At 36.7% G+C, this 25464-nt stretch overlaps 1 protein-coding gene across 5 annotated transcripts in view; it reads left to right on the plus strand.

The window, feature by feature from the left end:
• The window catches only part of ROCK2 (Rho associated coiled-coil containing protein kinase 2), a 104368-nt gene that overhangs the window by 16174 nt on the left and 62730 nt on the right, over positions 1-25464 (plus strand). For all 5 annotated transcript variants that reach the window (XM_058833988.1, XM_058833990.1, XM_058833991.1 and 2 more), the window contains exon 2: positions 24405-24486. In XM_058833988.1, the coding sequence (XP_058689971.1) occupies positions 24405-24486 (82 nt within the window). The remainder of the gene's footprint in view (positions 1-24404; positions 24487-25464) is intronic.

Below are 25464 nucleotides of genomic sequence, written 5' to 3' on the forward strand. Positions count from 1 at the left end.
GTTGTCAAAACATGAATATATCATCCCTTCAGAGAAAAAAAAGATAGAAATTTCTCTTTCATAGTGGGAAGCTTCTTTGGCTGTTTGAATTCTTTCCCCCTAGATAAACAGATTAGATAGCCAGACATGGATTTTTAAAATTATTACTTAAGAAATCATGAAAGTGAAATGGATCCTAGAGAGATGGATTTCTGGAAGTCTTTTGAAAGACACTTTGGGGTAGGGGGAGTGTTTTTCAGAAATATTTTTAGGAGTGCAGTTTTGCAAGCCCTTACTTGCATGTTTAGTGTAAAACATTTTAGTAAATACAATTAAGTGGGTAGGACTACTTATAGGCCCAGAATTAGACATAAGGTTGTTTCAGTCCACAGGGCTGTGGATTGGGTGGTTGTTGCCAGGACTGTGTAATTTTTCCTTGTCATCTCTTTGATATGTAAGATACTTGTTGTACCCACTTCATTCTAATCTCTCTTCTCATCTTAGAGCAACATGGAGCCATTTCAGTTGAGGCTAACAAACGAAGTCTATTTCCTAGTAAAAATATGCTCTGTTTAAGTGGATTCCTGACATCTAAGAGCTAATGTTTGAATGTGTGTTCTGTTAGTATGTAGTTCTGTGAGCTTAGTCATTACTGCTTTGAAGCCAAGCTGTTTACTTTATGTGAAACTTAGTAATGCATTCAGTAATACATTCAACTCATTTCCGTGGAATTCTGCCCCTTCTCTCTCAGGTATTTCATTGTGTTGTTGGAGTGAGTTTTTTATGCTTTATGGAGAAATAATTGGAGGAAGAGGAAAGAGCAGATGTCCCGGTTCCAGTGATGATTTCATTTTTTTCAGACTCCAGATGTTTTTTTCTGTTACTAGAATATCCAGGTGAAACTTGAAGCATAACTGGAATATTTGCCACTGTAATGAATATCACAGAATTAAAGTTACTGATCTGTTGCATCTTTAAATATGAACAGGTAGACAGAAGCTTTTTATTATTATTCTAAAAGACAATGTCTGAAAAACACTGAGTGTTTTCCATCGTGCTGGCAGCTTTTCTTTGAGATCATTGGTCAGAATCTACAATGTTTTCTGTTGCATATATATCTATATCTATATATAGATATGTATGTTTATGTGTGTGTGTGCATCTGTAATTGGAAGACAGTATTTCTTTCCTGAAAGTGAGTTTTGGCCAGGGATTTGTTTCAGGTGCCTTACTTGAGTAGTTACAAAAATGTGTTACTCTTAACTTCTGCTATGATTATCTAAGTGTTTATCTTCTGAGTTTTCAACTGTTTTGACAGACGTGTATATGTAACACTGGAAATAATAATAAGTATTTTTCAAAAATTTTCAATTCCTCAAAAGTGAGGAAATATATATACTACGTGTCTTTTCTTTCCCCTTAGTGTTCCAGTAAGTTTAATCAGGTGATATTGGCTGACAGATGTTTTCTCATATTTATCTCATTTTCCCAAGTGTTTATGAAATTTACTTTGATTTTATATACACTCTGCTCATCTGCTACAAGCTGCGCTACCTTTACTAGGCTAGTCTTTGAAAAGCAGTCTTGATCCAAACTGTCAAAAAATAACTGGCTGTCATATTTTTCTCCCCTTTTTGTCCAAATGCACACAGGTCATCTTAAAAAGAATAAATATATATCAGAATTTTGTGATAAATTGTAGCATTTCCTAAGCACTAATTTTGTAAGTGATTATGGTAACTTCTTTACTGTTTGTAGAAAAAACTATACAACAAACTTCAAATGCTATTGAAAGAAGACACTTCATGAAATGCATTTAAAAAATGAGCTTGATAAAATGAAGAAAACTACAGTCTGTCTCAGACCTGCGGCACTGGCTGCCCCCAGAGCTGCAAGCTCTCTTTGTGTTTGAATTTGGGGAGTTACATTCACTTTTCCCTAGACTGTTATGCCAGTTTCCTCTGCTGTGATATTTGGAGACAAATCCTGTAGGAAAAATGTAGCATTTGACTAGGAAAGAGGCAGCTTGTGCTGGAAAAGATGGTGAGCTTTTCTGTGGTCCTTAATTCTGTGGAATTTTATTGCCTGATTTTGGATCAGTGTCACAAAATCTTAGACTTCCAAACAGAGATGATAAAACTCATCTCTGTTTTGCAAATCTTCTTTGCTCGAGAGGAATGTAATTATACACCACAGTCTTCAGGTGAGAGATTTCACTGGTGTGGTGACACTGTAAGGCTCAGCTGATGAACTCTGTGTTCCTCAGTGAATGCTGAGATGGATTTGTAAAGTCTGAATCTACTACAGGAGCCAAAGGCAAATGTTTTGAGACTGCTGGTTTGGCTGTGGAGTAACACTGCAGTGTTTGGTATAGCAGGATTAGGCTCCAGAAATCTTCATGTCCATAAAATTGTATGGCAGCACTCCAGCAAGATTTAAGATAAGTAGAATAAGTAAGGCTTATCTCCAGTATGGGATAGGAAGTTGAGGAGGAAAAACGTTTTTTAGATTTTTGCAGGGTGGGTTTTTTTTTTTAAGGGTAGGGAGGAAAGAGATTTTCAAGTTGACAGTGTGGATACATGAAACTCAGGATAAACATTCTTTCAAACTGCTTGATATAAATCCAAACAACAGTTTTATGAGCGGGGTCATGACCATTGTCTTAAATAGAATGAGAAAGGAAAATTACTTGAAGAGGTGATGTTACTGTTTCTTTGTAGAGGACAATAGTTAGCAATCAATCTTTTCCCAAAATATGTCCTTACTGATATAGCTCTGTGTGTTTACAGCTGAAGGGGAGGGACCCTTGTGCTCTATGTCAATATGATTTTCTTAAAAATAATCTTCCACCTTTTCACTCTCTCTATGGCTCTATTTCCTAAGCAAAAGAAGGTACTATTTGCATGTGTGAAGAGCTTTTTATATAGTTATATAAATATTCACTATTTTGACATTTTGACTTTCTTTTTATGTTTGGCAGGAAGTGAAAAATTAACTTACTGGATTACTCTAAAATATGTAGGGAGTGTTCTTGAGACATCTATCTGCCCATTTGGATGTGAACCATAACTTAGTGAAACAGAAAACATTTTCTGTGGATAAAGGAACTGCTGTTGATAGTATGCTTAGCATATTTTTCTTACAGATTTGTGGAAGTATTTTCTATTCTGATTAGACTGATTAGTAGGCCAAGAAACAATTCTAATGATTCTATACAGCTCCTTTTCAAATTAATTTGCATTGGTAGAATAAAAAAAGCAAGTTCTTTACAGCTTTTTGTTGTTTTGTTTGTGTTTTTCCCCCTCTCTGTTTTTCAGGTTTGAATGAAATGACATTTTCTCAGGAGTAATTCTCCATGCATGGGACTGATCTGCCTTTGTTGCTATATTCTTTCTGCTGCCTTTTCACTGATTATTTCCTTCTCTGACCCTGCAGTGAGCAGGTTTAAGGAGCTAAATGTCCAAAAATGAAAACAGCAGAAGATCTGTCCAGTTTAGCTCCCTAAACTGGCTTGCTCAGGGTGAGAAGGACATAACCACTGAGGCAAAGGAGGCATGGGGATTTTTGTTTAGGGGACAGGGAGACTGGTTTAGACTGTCCTGGAACTTCGTCCTCAGACCCTGAATAGATCACTTCTGCATGCAAACATATGCTGCTTGACTGGTTAATCTGCAGCTCTGAAAATTGCTGTGGGTTGCTGTAATTTATTTACTCATTGTTAGGTGCATGCAACACAGCTTTGGAAGCAAATGTTAGTGTTAACCTGCTTTCGAAGTTTGTTTTGAGAAGAATTGGGTGGAGTAAGTTCTTGAGACATCTGTCCTGACTGCTGTGGATATCACATATCACATAGGTTCAAGCTTCCAATTTCTCTGTGGTTTTTTATTCAACTGCTTCTTGATAGGGTCAATAATGTAATGGCTGTGTTTTGCAGTCTTGGGCAAATGAAAAGAAATCACATGTCTTTGATACAGCATATGTATTCAAATGCCCTATAATGGTAATTATTTTATATAAAAATTATCAGTATTGGTCACTCTTAATGAAAATTACACGCTGTTCAGTAATTCCATCTCAAAACCCCTCCCATAGAGCCATTTTTCATCACTTTTCTTCAGTGAATTAAAACAGAGCAATTGCCAATGTGTTTTACAGTTTCAACATTTCAACCCTTGTTATTTGTGGAAGTCCTTCAGGCTTTGTTAGCAAATGCAGCAAATAACTACATCATGTAATCCAAGGGTCGTTCACTACAACTAGGCTTTTTCTCATTTTACCTTAAAGACAATCCTCTTTAAACTATTTTAGTTGACTCTATATGTTTAGGCATGAGTTTCAGACTTATTAACTTTATTTTTTTAAAGTGTCTTTATAAAATACTTTTATACATTCTGTATAGTTAGTGCTTGCAATACCTGTGACAATTTGTTTTGTGTAAGCCAGATATTTTGAGATGTTGAGACATGAAGGTAGGTGATGTAGGAGACATAGAGTGCATAGAATTTATTTATAAATCTAGTAAGTGTATTATTGTTAATGCCATGGAAGGAATGTATTAATGCTCATTTACGTAATCTTTGTAATGAAGGGCTTAATTTTCTGAAAGTTGTTATCTTTTTAAAGAGATGAAATGACATCACAGAGCTAAAACTAAAAGATTGGACAGATTTCTGTGTCAAGCTATAAACTGCATTCCAAGAAATTACATAAAATACTCTGAATTTTATGTAAAGCTGTAACTTCATAGGGCCACCCAGGCACTCTGTTGATGAAACTCCAGTGGTTTATGCAGTGGTGTGTGCCTCCTTAGGAGATGGTGCTAGGCTAGATCCTCTTCTGCTCCCCAGCCAAGTTTTTGAAGTGCTGTTAAATAATATTTCTATCAAACATTTGATAATTTCCTGACAGCATTTTTCAGTTACCTTGTCTGCTTCTGTCAAATTCCACTATGCAGTCGTGCTCACTAAAAAACTCTCTTTGCAGCATATGGAAGTTGAATGTTTGTAACAGAGTTACAACTGTAATTGTGCACTAAATGTAAAACTTTCACAAAAAATGCTGGCATATTATAATTTCGTACAACAAATGTACAAAATTTCTTTCTAAATGGTTATTGATAGTAGTTATTTGGAATTTCTCTGTTTTTGTGAAGTTGGTGGATTGTTGTTGAGCTGTGAAGTAGAACTGGAGTATTGTTTTTTGCCATTGAGCAGACTGAAAACCAACAAACCTTCAGAAAGCAATGTGAAGAAGGCACTAAGGTCAGAGGAAAACTCCTGATGTCCTCCCAAGGCCTGTAGGTGCATCTAGAGGAAAAATGAATAGCTGAACTGTTGTAATCTAAAGAGAAGGATTCTGAAAACTATTATTTAAAATCTTGACTTCACTGGAAAAAGGTCCATAATATTGAAAAGTTTGTGGTGTTTTCAATCTGAAGGTTTGAAAAGGTTTTTTACCATGTGATGTGATGAGAAGAATGGCAAGCATTGTTGCAGATCTCTTCACAAGTAATGAAGAAAAATCTATTAATTGTATGAAAAAAATTACATGGCAACCTGGACTGTGTAGATAAGATGAGTTTAAAGAGCTGCAAATGTGCTGGCTGACATTGCAGCTCTGAAGAAGAGATATATCTGTGGTCAAACATCTCATATTGAGAGCTGTTAATGACAAATCATGAGAATAATGCAAGATCAGTTTTGAGAAAATTAAATTTTGTCTGGGAATCCAGCTGATATGTAGCTATAGCAAGGAAAGAAACACAAAGAAGAAAAAATCAGGAGATAAGAGGAACACAGGAGCATGGCCTTGCTAAAAATGTGCTTCTGACATTGTATTACTGGCTCAGCTAAAGCACCACTTTTTAAAAGGCTTTAAAATGAAAATAAGATGGTTCTGACTTCAGCAGAAGCAAAATGGATCTTGACTGAAGGGCTGTATTGCAGCACAAGGAAGTAAGAAGCTTTTAGCTTTCCTCCTTATTCCTGTAGCATGAAGAGTTGGTGCAGTTTAGTTTACAAGTGGAAGTTGTGAAAGCACTCACCTTGTTTTCCTGCCTTCTGTGCAAAATGGCTTACATTTATATTACATGCATTTACAGGGACAGTACTTCGTGTTTCTCTGAGCCGCCCAAAAAAATCATAGCATAATTTTCCATTGATCTCAGGTCTTCTCTCATGCTTTAAAATGTGCATTCAGTCCATTTCTGTACAGGGTAGGACTTAGATAATTTAGTGAAACATGACAGGATGTCATGCCTTCAGTGGGAAGGTTGTGCAGCTGGAAGGCCGCTGTGTCATAGGGCTTTTGGAAGGCTTGATGAAGGTCACTAAATACATCATCCTTTTTGACTTGGTGAGAAAATTTAAAAGGAGAGAGCTGGTTTACTAAGATCATGACTGGTTGAAATAATATGCATAATTACAGTATGCCATAGTTATGCAGTCAGAAACTGAGTTTCCATATAGCATCATGATTTACTTTGTCACAGCTACATTGAGTGTTGCTTTACTGTTTTCTATTGTAAGTGTCAGTTTAGCAAAGTATGCTATCACATCTGGAGTTTTAAATTTTACATACCCATTGTTTGGATAAATTGCAAGTCTTAATGTTAAAAATTCATGCTTTTCACAGAAGCATTCACATATAGCTCATGCAGATGGTTCTGTGTTATGTACCACATTAAATTTGAGGCTGATCAGGAAATTAAATAATTTCCCATCTAATCATGTACTTACTAGAGGATAGTATTTGAGTAGCTGTTCCTAGGGGTGGGCAGGTGCCCTATTCTGCTTTTGTTCGGCTACTTCCTATGGTGAATGGAAGATTTTTAAAATTAAGTAAAGTATGATGATAATTTCTTAAACATTTTAGAAGATTAAAATGTCATACTGTAAACTTTGCATACAATCTTAATTGAGGTAACTGAGGGGGTTGAAAACAATATATAGCAAAGCATGGGTGCAAATTTATAGGTGTCTTCAGAACCTGGGAGACTTTTGGAAATGTCAGCTCAGAATGATTTCTGCATACTTTTTACTAATTTTCCCATAGTTGATTTTTTCTTAGCACTTTATTTAAATGCAGAAAATCTAAAATTGTGCTAGTAAGATGTTTTACATTTAAAATACTTCTTCTTGACAAAGGAAGTGAGTTAATATTTTCATTAGCATTCTTGTTAATTGAATACCTGTAAATGTAAAATTGATCTGCAAAACAGTACATCCTAGAACATAACCCTGATTTCTGGTAAACTTGATTTTGGTAAAGAAGGGTAATGTTTGTACAGCTAGAATGGAATTCCATGTCTGAAATAAGGATAAGGCTGTTGCTTTGAGGGCAGCATTGGCTTTCATATGGAGCTGAAGAACAGTCTCCTAGTTTTGAAAATGCCTGTGGTGCAGTCTTGGGGTTATGGGGTTTTTTCTCTTGCTCTTAATAATATTGAGGCAAAGAGAAGTTGCCATGATGTAGCAGGGAAGAGCCAGCAAGTACTGGTGGGGGAAGCAGCTCTAAGGGGTTCTTGGTGTTAGGGGGGGAATTCTGGTTCTTATTCCTGAATGTGTAAAGGGACGTGAAGCCCCTGCTCCTGACCATCACTGTAAGTGTGGAGGACAGGACCAGAGTGGCTGTGTCCTGCCCTGGCCACCACTGCTGCTCTGCTCAGCAGTGCACCGTGGGCTGCATGGCTGCAGGGGACAGGGTGCCTAGCAAAGGGATGGTAAGGAAGCATTTTTATTAAACTGATCCTATTTCCCAACAAAGCATGTTAGTTGCTTAGCTGAGTGTTGTTTGTGGAATGGGTAAGATATGCGCTGTGACATTGGTATAGACTGAAAATTTCTAAGAGGGAGGAGGAAGGAGTTGCATCTAATCTGGTGTTGTTGTGCACCAGAAATCTCTGCCTAGAAGTGTGTCTGCCTTTCAAGTTGCAATGGAAGTGCAAGTAACAGTTGTTGAGATCATCCACCTTTTGGTTTGGAGTGCAGGGTTAAGTTTGAGCTGGACTCTGGGCATGGTCTTCACTGCAGGTATTGTTCAGAAACATCCACAGCCATGAAACACAGCCCTATAGTCTGCATGAGGCTCAGCCACTGCGTTGGGTATCTGCACAGAGAAGGCTTCATTGGCTTGTTGAAGAGTATCTTTTTCCGGGAACTCAGGGCATTTGTGATTCTGAAATCAGGGCTGTCCTCTTGGAAGATGACTGTACTCTTAGAGTTGAGTTTATTTTCTTTCACATGTACCTATTTTTGTTGTTGTTGTTGTTTGACCTGTACCCTACTCAGCCTGTGCTGTCTACCTGAAAGGCTTCCCATTTGCCTGTGTTGTCACATCAGAGGTGCTGGCATCCCCCACTCTTGCTTTGTAAGCCTCCTGGATTGCTTTTCATAGAATCATTAAGGTTGTAAAAGACCCTTAAAATCATCAAGCCCAACCACTAACCTAACATTAGAAAAACAATAAACTTCCATTTTCTGATTATTTCCCCCCATATTATTCACATGGATGTAGTGTGGGGAATTCTGGAAATAATTGACAAATCATGAATCATATTCTGTGTTGATGTACAGGTACTGGTGAATGACCTGAAAGTCATCTATTTTGCTGGCTCAACAAGCGACTTCAAGGCAAATGATTCTTTCAGTTGTTGATATTGGGAAGGACTCAGATAAGAAGTCATCAAATCTGATTCAGTTGATGAAGTTTTTGGGCTGTTTTTTCACATATGCATGTAGGAGTGCTTCCAAAAAAACCAACATGGTCCTTTGAAAGAAATTTATGAACAAAGATTGTTCATAAAGTCTAGAACTAGTTCTGGAATTTTGACACTAGTTCTAGAATTCTAGCACTAGTTTGTGTGTGTAGGATTTTAAAATTTTACAGGAAAGATAATTTTTAAAAATAATTTGCTTCAGTTTCTCCAACATTATCAATCAATGGTGTAGCTAGGGAGTTAAATTTCCATTTAATTAATTTGCTTTATTTTAAAAGAATTTATTACTTAATTTATCATATATTTTAGCAGTAATGGGAATTAAAGCCAGTGCAGAAATGTTGGTGTATAATTGGAATTAAGCTGTTCAGATTGAAAAAGCCATAATAATTTTAACTACTCCTTTCTTCTTTTTGCCCAAATATAAGTGATAATATTTAGAATTCCTTTCAAAATGTGCTTGTAATGATCTTTGACATTTCCCTCTGTAATTCTTTTCTATTCTTTCATCTATTTAACAATTGACCACCTTTCTTGTCTGCATTATGACTGCTAAAACTCTGGCCTGTTTTTTCTGGTCATTTTAATACTAACTTGGATTTTCAGTATCATGATTTACTGTCAAAATCTGTCTGTAGATTTTCATTATTCCAAATCCTTTGCATGAGCAAACGTGATCTTGTTTTCATGCCAAACTTTCATCAATATTTGATGATTAATAATAGGTCTTAAATATCTTCTAATTCAATGACCAAGAATTTCTTAGCCTGTTGCTTCTTTGCCTGTCCTTTTTAGAAGTTTTATGTTGCTGCTATTAGGCAAATACAATCATAAGTACTTTTCAAACAGATTTCCATGAGGTTTGTTATTCAGAAGCATTGAAGTCACTGTGGGCTCAAACAGAATAGTAGAGATTAGCTGCACATTAATGAATTTTCACAAATAGTTCTTGTGGTAACTGTAATTCATTGTTTCTGAAAAGTACATGTAAACATGGGTGATTTGAGCACATCATGAGGTTAGGTATATGCTTTCGAAGAACTGAAATTATATTTTCAGGTCAATGAGTCAGGATAAAGGATTACTGCTTCTAGGAGTTCTATTTTAGTATGTAACTAAAGTATTTCCATTGAGAGTGATGGCATTCTGAGTGAAGAGATGGGTTAAATATAGAATTGCATACTGTGTAGTATAGGGCGATATCAAAATTCAGAAATAAGTATTCGAAGGTAAGCTGCATGGTGGGGTCACTGCACCTCTAAGTGATGAAAATTAAAATGGGATCTTCTTATCTCTCACCTGTGTACCTCAATCTTCTTGATTTGTGTACAGGAAATTAGGAACCAGAAACTCTCTTGAAGAGTAAAAGACAGTAAAGGTACATACCAGCTTGAAAATGTGGTGGGTTTGGATGAGATTTTTTTCTTGAGAGCTCAGAGACATGTATGTCCATCTGAAAATCACATTACTCATGGATAAAAGGACAAGTGTGCATATGTAGAGCAAAACCTTAGATTTTACTTCATCCATAACAGAAGAGTGAGTTTACAATACCTCAGGAGTGACATCTTTATTGTGAAAGAAGTATATTTGCTCTAATTTCAGAGTTTTGCAATAGTGCTTGTGTTAGTAGAGATAAGTGTTTTTTTGAATTTGATTTGGAAATAATAATTTCCTAGGTTAGTGAAATTATGCAAATAACACTATATTCAAAATACAAATATTGAGAACTGAGGTATCTGGGAAGAAAAGACACTAGAATTCTCTTAAGGATAAATCTTATATTTAAAGTATGGCTATAACTTGTAATAATTTTTGCTCTTAGCAGTAAAACTCTAAGGAACTTCATTGTGATTTTAAGTCTCTTCTAAAAGGACTAGTTTCCTTTGCCAATTTGATGTGATTTCTTTTCACAAATGCAAACAAAAAGATCTTGTATACATAAGCACACCCAATTATTTGATTTGCACCTACAGCTGGAACATTGGGAAGAGGAATGTTCTGGGAACTCGTTATGCAAATGCCAGACCAAGTGTCCCACTTTATTTCGGAGTTACCATCTAGAGTATTACCACAACAAATGGCCTTTTTTAACTAGAATGAGGTTTAACCAGCTGTAAAATTGATAATCACTCATGGTATTTCAGAAACTGCAGTGTGAGTGGTTTTTACATTGTCTGTGCAGTAATGAAAGTCAAGTTCCTAGAACATTGAATGTACCTGAAAGTAATTTTTAAGCTACCCAAGAGAAATTTTAAACAATGAATTCTGATTGGTTTTTTTTCACCAAGCAAGAGGTGAAGCTGCAGCCAGGAAAGAGTGCACACATGCTGGATTACCATGTCAAAGGGAAAGTAAAATACAGTTGGGCAGTCAAACTTTATTCTATTTTATCCTCTAAGTTTTGATTTTTTTTTTTCTTCTATTATGTCTATATGTTAATGCAGTTGTACTGCCACTCCCAAGCCAAAGTTGGCTTAAAATAGATGCAGTATGACTTTAAAACATTACTAAATGGTAAGTAGTTATTTTCTTGTATATTTCAAAGATTAGAAAAATTGTTTTATTGCATAGGGCTGATACTAAGTCCTTTCAAATGTTTTCTGCAAGCTTACAGCCTGCTTTGTGGAAGTGGCACTTGATTTGGCTGTTGCCAGAGTTGGCATTTGAATCCAGCCTGTTTTCTCACAGAGCTATTTAGATTGGAAAAGACCTCCAAGATCATCAGAGTTCAACCTTTGACCAATCACCACCTCATCAACAAATTACTCCTCCAGCCCCAAATTTCAAGGTTTCTCTTGCAGTTTGGGAAGACAACAGGCAAGATACAATGTACTGCTGGTTTGAAAATGGTTTATCTTGGTCTCTATTGTTGAAGCTCTTCTCTTTTTCCATGTATACTTTTGAGTTTGGCATGATGCTCTCTTTTGTCCAGAGTATGTAATACTTAGGCTGAAAGAAACTTGTCTTACTTCCATTTGTAGGGATTAAAGCAGTTTATGTGAGCATGAAAAGACAGTTTCCCAAAGTAATAACGTGAAAGTGGATCACTAGACTGAATTAGGAGTTTTTCTAGCCTAACTATGCTGTTCCCAGCAGTCGTCAATAGCTCACAAGTGCCTGGGACAAAGTGCAGAAGGACTTTCTGCCTGTTCACTTCTACTCTCCCAGTTTAGGGAGACGGGGCAACTCAGGGAATCTGCAAGGTAGATGTGGTTGTCTTCTGTCTCACAGCCCTTGGCAGCTTTATCTCCCTTGAATTAAATAGCCTTCTGCCCAATGTAAACTCCTTGGCAGCAGAAACATCCCGTGGCAATAAGTTCTATGATGGGAATAAACCCTTCCTTTCATTTTAAGTGTCTTGCATGCTGGCTTCATTTGCCTTCTATATTCCTATTAATGGGGATCCAGCTAGCCAGGAAGTCTGAGTCACCACATGCATAGGAGACCAGGTTCCAGCTGAATGCCTGTGATACTGTCTGATGTTGTCTCTGCTTATTTCAATTTGTGCTTATCCATCAGGCGTCTCTTATCTTAGATTTGACTGCAATACAAAACAAAACAGTCATGATCTTCCATAGACAAGCCCCAGCCCATGATCGATGACACTGTGATAATACAATTCATGATGAAATATTGTTTCACAAAATATCCCGTCAGCTCTTCTAACAGTAATGTCTAGCCAAATAATTTGTGGTATTTCTGGTGATGTGCATGGCACCCTGTCAGTAATTGAGCTCTGGTTGAAGCTATTTCCAGAATTGAATACAGATACCCATCAAAGGATAATTTAGGATGCAAGGGACCTGTGGAGGTCTTCTGGTCCAAACTGCTGATGTACTCATTATCAGCTTCAATTAGATGATGTTTAAGAATTTCATTTGGAAAATATCTAACATGGAGATGCTATATCCTCTCTGGACAACCTGTTCCAGCATTTGACAGTGGTGGAGAAAATGTTTCCACATAACCAATTTCAGTTTCCCATATGGCAGCTTGTGTCTGTTGCCTCTTGTCATACTCCTCTGCTACAGGGCCCACTGTTGACCCGTGACCAGCTTTTTGTTCACCAGGACTCTCAGATCCTTTTCCTCAAAACCACTGTCTAGCCGGGAAGTGCCAACCTCTCCTGGTGTGTGGTGGTGTTCCATCCGACATGTGGGAATCTGTGTGTGTCACTGAACTGCATGAGGCTCCTCTCAGCCCATTTTCCCCAGCCTTTCCAGGTCCCTCTGAATAGCAGCTCTGCCCTCCAGTGTATCAGCCCCTGCCTCAGTTGTGTTATCTGTGAGGTTGCTGAAGGTACACTGTGTCCTAGCTTTTGGGTCATTAGTAAAAACAAACAGTATTGGTCCCAGTATCGTTCCCCTTATTAGTCCCTGGGGAATGCCAGTGGTCACCAGGTGCCAAGTTGGACTTGATTCTGCTGATCACAATGATACTGTGAGCCAGATGGTCCAGCCAGGTTTCCACCCAGCTGATTGTTTGCGTACCCAAGTGGCCCATACAATTACTGCAGGAATCGAATACCTTGCTGAAATCTAGATAAACAACATGGCTCACTCCTTGGGCACCGAAACAGTCATCTCGTTAGAGAAGACAAGTTGATTATGATTTACAATTTACTTCTGATCAATTTATTCAGTTATCTTATTCTCCATTTAATTGGTAATGGTGTCAAGGGGCCTGAACTTAACTAGAATTTTGGCCTGTTTTTCTGAAGGTTCACCTTGTTTAACATAGGCAGAAAACTTGTCTTTTTCCACTTAACAGGAGACTCCCCCGGTTGTAGCGACCTCTCAGAGGAGGTAGAGAACAGCCTGGTAATGGTTTTGACTGGCTCCTTCACACCACTCAGATGGGTCCCATGAGGATGCCTGAGGTGGAGCTCTGTATGTCCAGAGGGACAATAGCAGAAGAGGCATGAAGTGCCCATCTTCTGTCCCCAGGTCTCCTGCTCTACCAAGACAGTGTGTCCCTATTTAATTTCTTTAGTTGCAGGTTTGAATTACTCATAGAAGCTTTTGTTCTTGTCCTTCATACCCTTTCAGTGCCAGGACCTGAGCCTGTCATTATGTGAGAGAGTGTGCATGTATGTGTGTATATTCTGGTTTTCTAGGGACAGAAATACTAAATACTTCCTAGTTTAAGAGAAACAGGTTCAATCACAGTCATTCGGTGTCATGCTCCAAGTCATGCTCTTTTATGCATGGCACAGGATTTTTTACACTATCAAAAGTGACATAATATTTTATTATGGTGATACATGGCATTTGAATATCTCACAGACACTGATAAGGTGATGTTCTCCTCACTGAGACAAAACTAAGGTGTTGTGTATAAACACAAGTCTTTATTGCTTATATTTGTCTATTCAAGCTGCTGTAGTTTGAAATTTTTTCTTGAGCGTCTTAATATTATGTAATGTTTATTTTTAAATACAGTTCCTTCTGATATAACGTGCAATTAGCATTAAAAGCTTCTGAAAACTGATTCATAAGGCAGAGGATATAACAACACCCACTGAGAAGAATTTATGGCTAGATAAACAGATCAGAAATCAAGAGCTGTTATTTTCCCAAGTTGATGGTCAACTGTCATAGAAATTTTAAATTTTGTAATGAATTCACATACTAGCAGCTTCTAAAACAAGGTTCTGCAGTTGCCTTGATATCTTTTAAACTTTACATTAACTAGATTTTAGTGACTAAAGAAATAAAAGTTCTTCCATTACTAAACTAATTTATTGATGAAGTAGTTGAAAAAATCCTTCAGAAGAAATATTTTGCTCTCTTGTGTGGCCCTTTGTGTCACCTCCTCCTGCAATGAAAGAAGCCCAAAGACCTTGGTAAAGGCTACCCACAGAAACTGGTGCTTTGGGGGGCAGTTGTTTGCAATGTGAAGGTCCTAACTAATCTTGTGGGAGAAATAGCTAATTAATATGGATTTGTGCACAGTACAAACTTCTCACTCAGAAACTTGGAAAGTGAGTAGTTATAGCAGTAGATTCCAATAGGCATTCACTTCCCTAGGCTTGCTGAAGTAGGCCTTTCATAATCTGTAGATAGCAGGTTCCTGTCAATACTTCTTTTCTACTGCTTTACTTCATACTTTTTTACAGTAAAGAAAATCCTTATTCAAGGACTGTCTTTATCTTTGCAAGAACAGAAGTTTTTGGACTCATTGATACAAAAAACTGATTTTAATGTTGCTGACCTGCCATATGCTCAGGTCAAAAGTAATAGTAGCATCACAGAATAACTCAGCTTTGAAGACCTCCGGAGGTCATCTAGGTTCAACTCCTGCTCAAAGTGACTGCTTAATGTCTGTCCTGAGTGTGAACCCAGCCTGTTTTATACAGGACAGCCAGTTATGTGGCAGGACAGGGTTTGTTCTTCTCCCTGTTTGGGGTGGGGGGAGTTATCAGATACTTTTAGTTGGGCTGTCCCAGATAAAGAGACAAGCCTTGTTACAGTCCTAGAGGCTGAGGCTATTGACTGCTTAAATATTTTTTTGTTATTGAAGTTGATGAGAAAACTTCAGATTTTTATAATACCTCATTTTCATGGATTTTACAAATGATGGAACTATTACTTTAGTCAGTCCCTAGAAGAACATATATGGAGTTCTAGCAGAAAACATCCATTAAAATTCCTGTTCTGCTTTAAAATCTAGAATGTTCCATTAGGAGTACTGACACAGAAATTGGAATTAAAATGTTATTTCTGTTATTTTATATATTTAAACATTTTAAGTATTTGTGTATTTTAACATATTGGCAAGTAGGTTTTTTCCATACTGTATCCAAGTTCTGTACTCCAAAATTAGATGTGATTTTGATTACCTCGGTTTTATTCATCGCTTTAACTGGAAATCTGGGCTCATGGAATTATGGTGGAGTACAGCACTTACATTTCAAGAAATATGTGGTGCAGCTGATTAGAATATGCTGCTGACATCAAATTGGAAGTTAGGTAGGAGATAACATGATGGGCAGGCCAGTATTTATTTGGTTTGAAGTGTTTTAAAGAGTGATTTTAAACAGTTGGTGGTATTTTTAGTACCAGGAAATTTTATAATAATTTGTTATGAATCAGTGACTACAAAAAAAAAAAAAGTCCTTTTATAACTTCTAATTAATCATGCTTTTAAGGGAGGAGGGTGCTAGGTTTTATCTTTTTTTTTCAAGCCATGTTGTTTGCAGTTCCAGTTACTGTAACAGAGGTAGTTACAATTTTTGTCATTTACCCTAATAAGCATCCTTTTTAGTTAGTGGATTGTGTACTTGTGTCTTATTTATCCATGACTGCTAAATAGGTTTGTAAAAACACATCATATAATATAACCATCAGTATTACATGAAGGAATATATAGGAAATACATTTATCCAAAAAGAAGTTAATGGTGGAATTGAAGTGTGAATGAATCTGCTGGTATAACATGCAATGGAAAGTTTCTGACAGTAGCTTCACAGACTGAACTGTCTGAGGTTACAAAAAGATAAATAGAATAATTTTCATGATGGAGAAGTGGGATTCTTAGTTAATATGGAACAAAGATGACCTTGTGATCAAAACATGATTTTAAGAACAGGCTGTACGTCTGTCTCCATCCTCACAACACAGATGAGCCTCCTGACCTTTTATCTGTGTTCCTGGTATCACCTCTTAGTCTAGCAGCTGTTGCCTTTGGAAGCTTTTTTTGGAAAAAGAGGAATGAATAAAAGGCTGTGTGTTGCATTTGATTTTCTTGAAACAGTAAGTAATTACATTTTTTTCAGGATGTCAGAGAAACAATTCCAGGCATGTGTTTATTTTTTGTGCATTTGTAGATAGTCTTTTTGCAGTTCTAGTGCTTGTACTGTTTTGCTTGATGGCTTGGGTAAACTCCATCTGAGCTGGTGCATAAATGACTGCGGGAAAGTGACAATCAAAATTACCAGTCCACTCTTGCTCTCATTAAGGAGCAAAGATTGCTAATAAAGGCCTTGGAGATTTCCAGTGAATAGGAAATTATCTCTAGCATCATTTTAACAGGTTTGTAGTTCTGAGCTTTGGTGCATATTAATGTTTTGAAAGCAGGGTGAATTGAAAAATCAAAAGTAGCTAAAGAACCTGGAAACGTACAGTGACTTCAGATAAAAGCGGATTTTGCTGAACTACTGAATTTTCCATGGCTACCATGATAAACAGCAACATATGCAAGACCAGTTTTATTTTATTAAAGCTTAAAGAGAAAACAGCAACAACCAATTTGGAGGGAAAAATAAGCATTTTTTTAATGGTTAAGTTTATGGGGTTTTTTTAGTGAATAATGTTAAGCTGTATCTTCAGAGCTTCTAGTTTACTCCTGTTTTCAGTCCTTTTTCTTTGGCTTGATTTATTGCCTTTGTGTATTTATTAAGTAATTTGTGAAGAGATTTTAGATAGGCTTGGAAGTAATTTTAGAGATCGCTGCTAAATGATCCACAGCTGGACCTACTGTAAGAAATATTTCTCTAGCTTGTGAATCTCTTGTGGAGTTGATTTCTCAATTCCCTAGAGGAGCTGCAGTCTGTCAGTTTATCACTACTGCTATTTAGAACTTACTTGCCTAATCTGTGACCTAGCTTTTGTGCCTAATTCTAATTTTTTATGCTGTTTTGGTGAATGTGAAGAATTGTCTATCATCAGCATCGTTCATAAAAGCTTTTTATGTTCTGAGAGAACTTGTCCTGTCTACTTAGGCTAACCTTTATAAAGACTAAATCTCTCGTCCTGACAGCCTATTTTAGAACAAATTGCTTATAATTTTCCTGCTCTTGTTAACTTCCCTTGAGTTCTTTTCCAGCTTGTCTTTTGTAGTCCTCTGTATAGGGATTCACAGAACCGGACGCAATATTCTGGCTTAGGCTGTGCCAATATCAGCAAATGATTTCTGATCATTATTTACAAAAGAATCTTAGTTCTCTGTGAGGTCTTACCCAATTCACCTTCTGTTTATGCATCTTAGACTGGGCTTCTAGTCTGCTATAACCCCACGTCATTTTCCATTATCTTCTTGCTTGGTTATTATTTCAATTTTTATGTTCTGTCCATTTAAGTTCTTTCAAAAGCATATATTAGTGGAAATTTCACCCTCCTTTTTGTACTTTGAGTTGCATCTTACTATATTTTTTTCAGGCATTTTTTTCCCTTATTTTTGAGGTAATTTCAAATGCAGTAAAAAACCCGTGCTCAAGACTCCAAGCTTGGTATCATTTGCTGAATTTATTTATTTTACTTTTAGTTCTTAATAGATGTCTTTCTAATTCTGTTGCTTTATTGTGGCAATGAAAATATTCTGTAGAACTGAAACAGGACAAACCCAATGGAATTTCTTTCTGACACACTTTTCCAAGTCCTGATGATTACCAAACTCCTAATAATTATCTTTTGGACCTTTTCTCCATGATCCCCTATACCATATTTTTTTTACTTTGCCAATGTGAATGGTGAGTCTTGCATTTTATTCCTATGTTAAGATGCTTTGCCTTATTGATTACTCCCTATAATCTGCCAGAAATCTTTCATATGGCATTATTTTATCTTTAAACCCTGGATCTCACATGTTAATGGTGTTTGAAAGATGAGTAATGTCTTTTCGAACTCCCCATTGCTAAATATTCTTATTTGTAGTTTGGAAAACCCTATGCCTTTTAATGGGATTGCTTTGATTTACCCTTTTCAATCCTGCTAACCTCTCCTGTTTTCCTGTTTTCAGTGTAAATTGATTAAGACAGTCTCCTTAAGTACTTTGAGTGAATTTCAGTGGATCTGGCTGTCCTCAGCACATTTCTTCACGTATATAATGATTTTCTTTAGGATTTGTTTTCATTCTTATCCCAGAATGCATGGAAAACTTAAACCTTCTGTACATTCTTTTTGTAACTCTTAAAGGATTTTTTTTATCATTCTTAATGTAAAGTATATTCTGTTATTGTCTCTTGTAAACTACAACTCATTATACCCCATTGCCTTCCTGGTCATTATTTACATGCTTTACCCTTCCATAGTGGTGTTCCTTATGTCCTTTTTGTTGCACTTTGAACAATTTTGTGATTATACTTTTGTAAGTATTTAGGAGGAAGCTGTTTTTGGACTATTACCGTCCTGTCATTATTACACTTTCACACTGTGCCTTTCAAATAGCAGGGGAAAATGTATAAAACCATGTATAAAATACACACATAAGATGCAGCACATTAGAGGATATATCTTCAAGAGTATTCCTCATACAATGAAGAAAAATTTGCCTGTATTCAATAGTAGACAACATTAAAACCATTTCAGTATTTGTTTACCATCGTGTACAGAAATCAGACTAAGTAAAGCCTGTTGTTAAGTATTTACATACTCATTTGTGGACAGTAGCTGCTTTTAGGTTTCTAAACTGTACATAGTCAATACTGTTAAAAAAACCTGTTAATTAATGTAAAACTGTTAAAGAACTAGAATAGCAAGACCTCCCAGCAGTAGATGTCAACTGCATTATCATGGCTCAGATTATTCCTTCACATACTGATTACTAATGCTTAAATAAGAGAAAAGTGAATTGCAACTTATCCTAGAGATCACCAAGCAGGACAGGCTTGGGAAAAGTCTGTATTTGCCTTGCATATGACCTTTCAGTTGTTTTTCTCATTGTATGCTGTTACTGAGCTGTTCACCTTGCATCCAAGCGTAACTTCTGTGTTATGGAAAGAAGTAATTGCTCAGGGAAGACCAGAATTATTTCAGGGTCCCACTGGCATATGGAAGAACACAGTGAGGTTTAGTCCTGGGGAAGAGTCATTAGATGCTCACTTCCTGTGTTTGTAGATTTGGGAAGTTCTGCCTTTAAAAGCATTTAGGCCCAGTTAGAAAAATGCAATGTGATGTTACAAAACTTTTCTGTCCTTTATGCTGAAGCATATTATATTAAATTTTATTTGATGATTTGGAAGAGGAAGGGAATCTTGTTTTGGTTTTCTTATAAATAATGGTTTAGTGAAATTTTCATAGGATCTTGTGGGTGTAGGTTGGAAGGGAAACTTGAAAGATAATCTATTTCAGCCCCTTCTCTGTGGGCAGGGACATCTTTCACTAGATCAGGTTTTTTATGTTTTCCAGGTATTGCAGAATTACGAATTGTTTCCTGAAATAACCAATACCTTTTTTATTCAATCATCCACTGTTTGGCCTTGTGTTTTATTTTTTTCACATCATCATGAAAGTGAGTAGTAAATGAAAATAGCCAAAGCTGCTTTTGACAGCCAGTAGAGTTTACATGCACATATCAATGTAAGACAGGTTCAGACAGCTATTTTTACATCAGAAATTCTTATTAACACAGAATGGTTTAATTTAGTGAGGGCTTCTGTGCGATTGCCTGGAATTAATATTAAGCTCATTGTTGAGAAGCTACTAGTATTTTTCCCTATTACTGACCCTTCTGTCAGAGAAGAATATAAACATTTAGTTCCTGTATTTCATGAACTTTTCTTGCCTGTTTTTCCTTTGGTTCATTTGGGTTGGTAAACAGTACAAACTGCTTGCTGGGCATGCCAAGCTCCGTGTTGACCGCAGAGGGTGACTGCTGTCAGAGTGGCCATGGAGTCTGCTCCTCATGTAGTAGGAGGGTGTTACAAAACTTAGCAAGTTTGGTCTTTTCTCTTGGAAAACATTTCAGCATGTTTGCCATCAGCAAAATGCTTTTGATAGGGGCAGATCTGTCTTTGCCAGTGATGTGTTTACTTGGAAGTTGCTATTTTTGGCCATTTAGCTCTGAGCCTTTTGTAATAGCAGAAAGCGGAAGTGAACAGTGAAATCCCTTTAATAGCATATTTCCTGGTTGAAGTGACTTATCTGTGAGGCCTAGACAGAGGAGACGTCATTTCCTGGATTACTTCTCTTCAATCCCAACTGTCTGTTTTACTGCCTGATCTTTTTCCCCTTTTTACCCTTTTTACTTTTTATCTTTTTCAAATTCATTGTAGTGAATTTTTCTGTTAAGTGATATAAACTAGGTCTTTCAATGAATATGTAAAGCTTTAAGGAAACAACTTTTGACAAAATACTAGTGTGCAGGACAAGTTTTTCATAAATTACATATTGTTATGAACTTGAAATCTCTTATATTAAAATTTTGTTTAAAAACTTAAAATCTTGTCTTTGAAAGAGTATGATAATAAGATTTGTTCACAGGGCTAAAAAAAATTTGACACTTTCTATTCCTTGTGATGATGATAGTGATCGTGTCTCTGACACCAGCTGTATCTGGCTGTGTTCTAGAGTTACGACACTAGCAAAGAGCTAAAATAGTCAGTTGTGCAGTTCTCAAATTTCTTTTCATTAATAACTACTTGTGAAAATTGTTACCTGGAGTCCATGAAAAAGAGAAAAAAAGAGCTACTTAAAAATTAGCTGCAAATATGATTCTCCATTTGTATAGCCCACAAAACAGCCATGGAATCAGAATCAGGGGGAAAAAGGTGACATCTGAAATTATAATATACAGTTCAGTTTAAATTGGAATTTATGATTGTTTTGGACCTTGTAATCCAGCTTCACTAAAATTTTTGTTTGGGTGATAACTATTTTTTCCCTTGATGTTTTGCATAAGATAGAAGTAAAGCACACTATATTTGTGTTTCTTGGTCTAAACCACTAAAATATCTTCACATGAAAAGCATTAAGACATTAGGTGACCTCACCTCTCTTCCCCTCCAAAATAGGAAGAACAAAAATATGCCTTGCTGATTTTTGTTAGCACAGACTCCTTTTACATCTCCCTTAAAATGTCTGTGCAGTTGTTGGTGATCATGAGAGTATTTTCTCAGTAGCAGTGAAAGAAGAATGTTGGAGTTCGGTGTAGACTGCCATCTAATTGAAATTAATACTTCATTGAGCTAGGTAAAATCCTAAAAGGTGGCCCAGCTGTTCCTATCAGGGCATTCAGTATGGTCCTTCTCTACATGTCGCAGGGTGAGGATCCATATTTCTGCAGACACACTGTGCAGCAGAATGAGATACCCTTTTTGAAGGTGGTGTTTGCCAAATCTAGAGTAGTATGGATTCTATAATGCTATTTTGCAGGAACTCATCTCAAATTAGTAGTTTCTGTTGGATTTGTCCAGATTATTGGGCATTACCTGTGGAATTCATGTAGTGACTAATCCATAAGTATATAACAATTTTGTTACTTTGGTTTGGTTTGATTGTATCATCTGTAAAATTGTAGCATAAATTAGGAAGAGGTAGTAAGTCTTCTGTCCCTCTGAAAGATGAGTATGATGTCCTGGTGCATCGCTCCTATCTCCTTAATTTCTCTCTCCACCTTAGGAGAAAGACTAAAATTATCCCTATATTTACTGTTATTAAAGCAACTACAGTGCCTTCTTGACTGACTTTCTGTCTGCTTATTTACACTGTCTTACGCTTCCTTCTGGTAGGAAGTTCTAAAACTTGATGTGTAAGACCATCATAACAGTTAAGGTTACACAGAGTCAGGAGTAAAATTCCACCTTTTTTCTGTGCAGCTGTGGAAATCTTATAGGTGTCATAGAATGTTTGAGGTTGGCAAGGACCTCTTGATACTGTCTAGTCCAACACCCTGCGCACTGCAGGGTCAACCAAAGTAGGTTGTCCAGGACCATGTCCTGTCAGATTTTGAGTATCTCCTCACTCATTTGAAGATTGACACATGCTATTTTGTGGATACTCCACAGGCTCTGTGGGCATTTTGTTCCAGTACTTGACCACTCTCACAGGATAAAAATGTGGTGTTCAAATAGAATTTTGTGTGTTTTACCTTATGTCCATTGTCTTTGTTCTGTCAGTGAACGGTGCCTTTTCTTCAGTTCTTCCCAGCAGGTACTTACAGACATTGATGAACTCCCCTGCCGGCCCTGAGTCTTTTCTTCTCAGGCTGCAGAGTCACAGGTCTTTGAGCCTTTTCTTCTTGGAGAAATGCATTAGTGCCTTAATCTTACTGGCCCTTTGCAGGACTCACTCCAGTAGATCCCTGCCCTTGATGGTTTGGGAGACCAGGAGTGAACACTGCACTCCAGGTGGGACCTCATCAGTGCTGAATAGAGAGGAACCTGTTGTTTACCAGGACCCACAGGTGCTTCTTTGCAAAGCTGCTCTCCTGCTTCTCAGGCCACAGCCTATACCTGGCACCTGGGGATTTTCCTCGCCAGCAGCAGGACTTGGCTTTTCTCCTCATTGACCTTTGTGGAAATCTTCTCTGCCCAGAGGAATGCCAGTGCAGGGGTGCAGTGCTGGTGACTGGCTCCAACTGGACTTTGTGCCACTGATCAGTCTTCTGGGCCCAGTCTTTCAATCAGCTTTTAATCATTTATTTAACCCATACTCCATCAGCGTGTCTCTGACACTTTCCAAGACACTTTCATTTGTTAGGAAGTAATAAATGAATAAATAAAATACCTTCATTTTTAAAATGGTCTTAACCGTTAATGTGGTTCGTGGTGTAAACTGATACTGCCCCAGATGAGTTGATCTTATATTTGTATAAGCTTATTTAGGACAAAGTGGCATTCAAAATGTATTTAATAATCTTAGGCTTTGCCTCTGAGTCTCTCCAGATATGTTATTAAAATGAATATAATAATTTTAATAATATTTGCAGTAAATTTTACCTTCCCAGACATATTAATAAAAAAATCAGCAGGTTGTTAGCCTTAGTTATTAAGAAGACTGAAAAGCTATCTAATTCTGTTGGCTCCTATTAATAAACATGATGTGGTCTCTGACTTAAGTCTCTGTGATGTCCTGTCAAGTCCCAAAAACCTGAAAAAGCAGTCTCAGGATTTTGTTCTTAGGGCAATGAATAAAGCTTCCAGTGCAGGCTGAACACTGTAGCTGATGACAGTAAATGGTGTCTCAGACTCCTCATAGTATCTGAAACTAATTTTTAGTTTTATTTGTCCTTGTGTAACTGGAAAGGTCTCAGTGTTTGAAAAGTAATTTTCTGAAGTTTTTCCAGGTTGCAGAAAGGTGGGATTGAGTAAAGTCTTGTAACAGGCATTTAAAATACTATTTTTGGTTTAGATTTGGTGATCTCATCCCTTGCCATTTTAAGAGTCTCTATTGTTTTCTTCTGAGGCACTGATAATGGGTAGCAGAACAGCATGTAGAGTTCTGGCTCTTCTTCTGTTGAGTCACTTAAAAAAGGTATTCTTGTCATGTGAGCCTGAATTACATGGTGAATTGTCTTAAGTTTAGGTCACGTCTTGCTTCCAAGAAAAATGTGTGGTTGGTTTTTGAAGGTCCAGAATGAGAAGGTAGAGAGACTTTGATCAAAGCAATAATATGAATATACAAACAAAGGCTTTGCAGGAAAAGTGTAACAGAAGTAAGAAAAATGTATTGACTGAATGCAGTATCTTAAATCAGTGTTTAATGAGTAAGATTACTTACTGATTAAGATTAAAACTACTACTCCAGTTTAAGTCCCAGTGCCACTAATCAGTGGTAATATAGCTGTACTGTTTATAGAACTTGGAGCCAGTCAGTGTGCGTTGGCTCCTCTGCTGGTTTATAAACATACTTGAGAGCTTGTTTGATTTGCCTGCTAGGAATGTAATGCATGCTTGAATAATATATAATCAATCTCAGTGCAGTAATTTTTGGAAAGATGTTTATTAAGATTTTAGAACTCAATTAACTTATTTTTATTTTTTTTTCAGGATGGCTTGAATTCTTTGGTCCTTGATCTGGATTATCCAGCGCTGAGGAAGAACAAGAATATTGATAATTTTTTAAACAGATGTAAGTTGCAAGCAGCCCTTAAACAATGACATTGTTCTGATCTCAATCATAAGAAGTTGAGTGGTCAGAAATGCATTGCCCATGGTTATTCTACTAATTTTTGTAACTCTGAGCTTCAGGTGGCTTTAGAGGATCATTTATTACAGAGAGAAATTTCATTTTAGGGAGTTGTTATGTTGTGAAAATATATTGGAAAAATATTTTTATTTTCCTAAGTACACTTGGAAAAATCCTTTTATGTTATTTTCTTATCTTATGTATGTGTAGCTACATAACTTGCTAAGTATATCCTACTTATTATTCTTCGGGAATTCATTACACTGAATATCAACATTGTTTATATAGTCGTATTTAATCTAACAGAGAAGCCTTCTGTGAGTTTTTAAATCTAAATAGTTGTACCTTAAAATCTGTTGGTTAATTTTTGAACCTTTGCATAAATGTCTGTGATTCTCCCCAAATTAATTGTAGACAGGATCTTGGAGTTTATTAAGCATATGAGTCTACATCAGAGTAGCTGTGTTTTGTGGTTTTGAAGTGATTTCTATTCATGTATATAAGCAGAATTTTTTTTCTTGGAAAAATAGCAAATCTTTTGTTTTAAAATGTAATTTGCAGTGAGTAAGCCTTCTTGGAATAACTATGCTTTGTAGTGAGCTTACTTCAAGATGTGTATTTTTTTAATAAAACCTTTTCTCTTGCATATGTTGAGGTTAGATTACTGCAGATGCAATCTTATCAGCAGCTCCTTTTAGATTCTTTACTGGTAAGAGATGTATGTGTCTCCCCTCTGTTGCTCTGGGACTCCTTGGAATATCCACTCACACTCTTCACTTAAATAGTGGCTGGCGTAGTAATTTGTGGTGAGTTCTTTGTTTGGAATTCAGTGCTTCGCCATGAGGTTTAGCAGAGCCTGTAGATGGACAAACAACTTTTACAGTTGCCTGTAAAGTCTCATTTGGAGAAATCATTTAAAAT

The sequence above is a fragment of the Poecile atricapillus genome, chromosome 3 (assembly GCF_030490865.1).
Source record: "Poecile atricapillus isolate bPoeAtr1 chromosome 3, bPoeAtr1.hap1, whole genome shotgun sequence".
NCBI lineage: Eukaryota > Metazoa > Chordata > Aves > Passeriformes > Paridae > Poecile > Poecile atricapillus.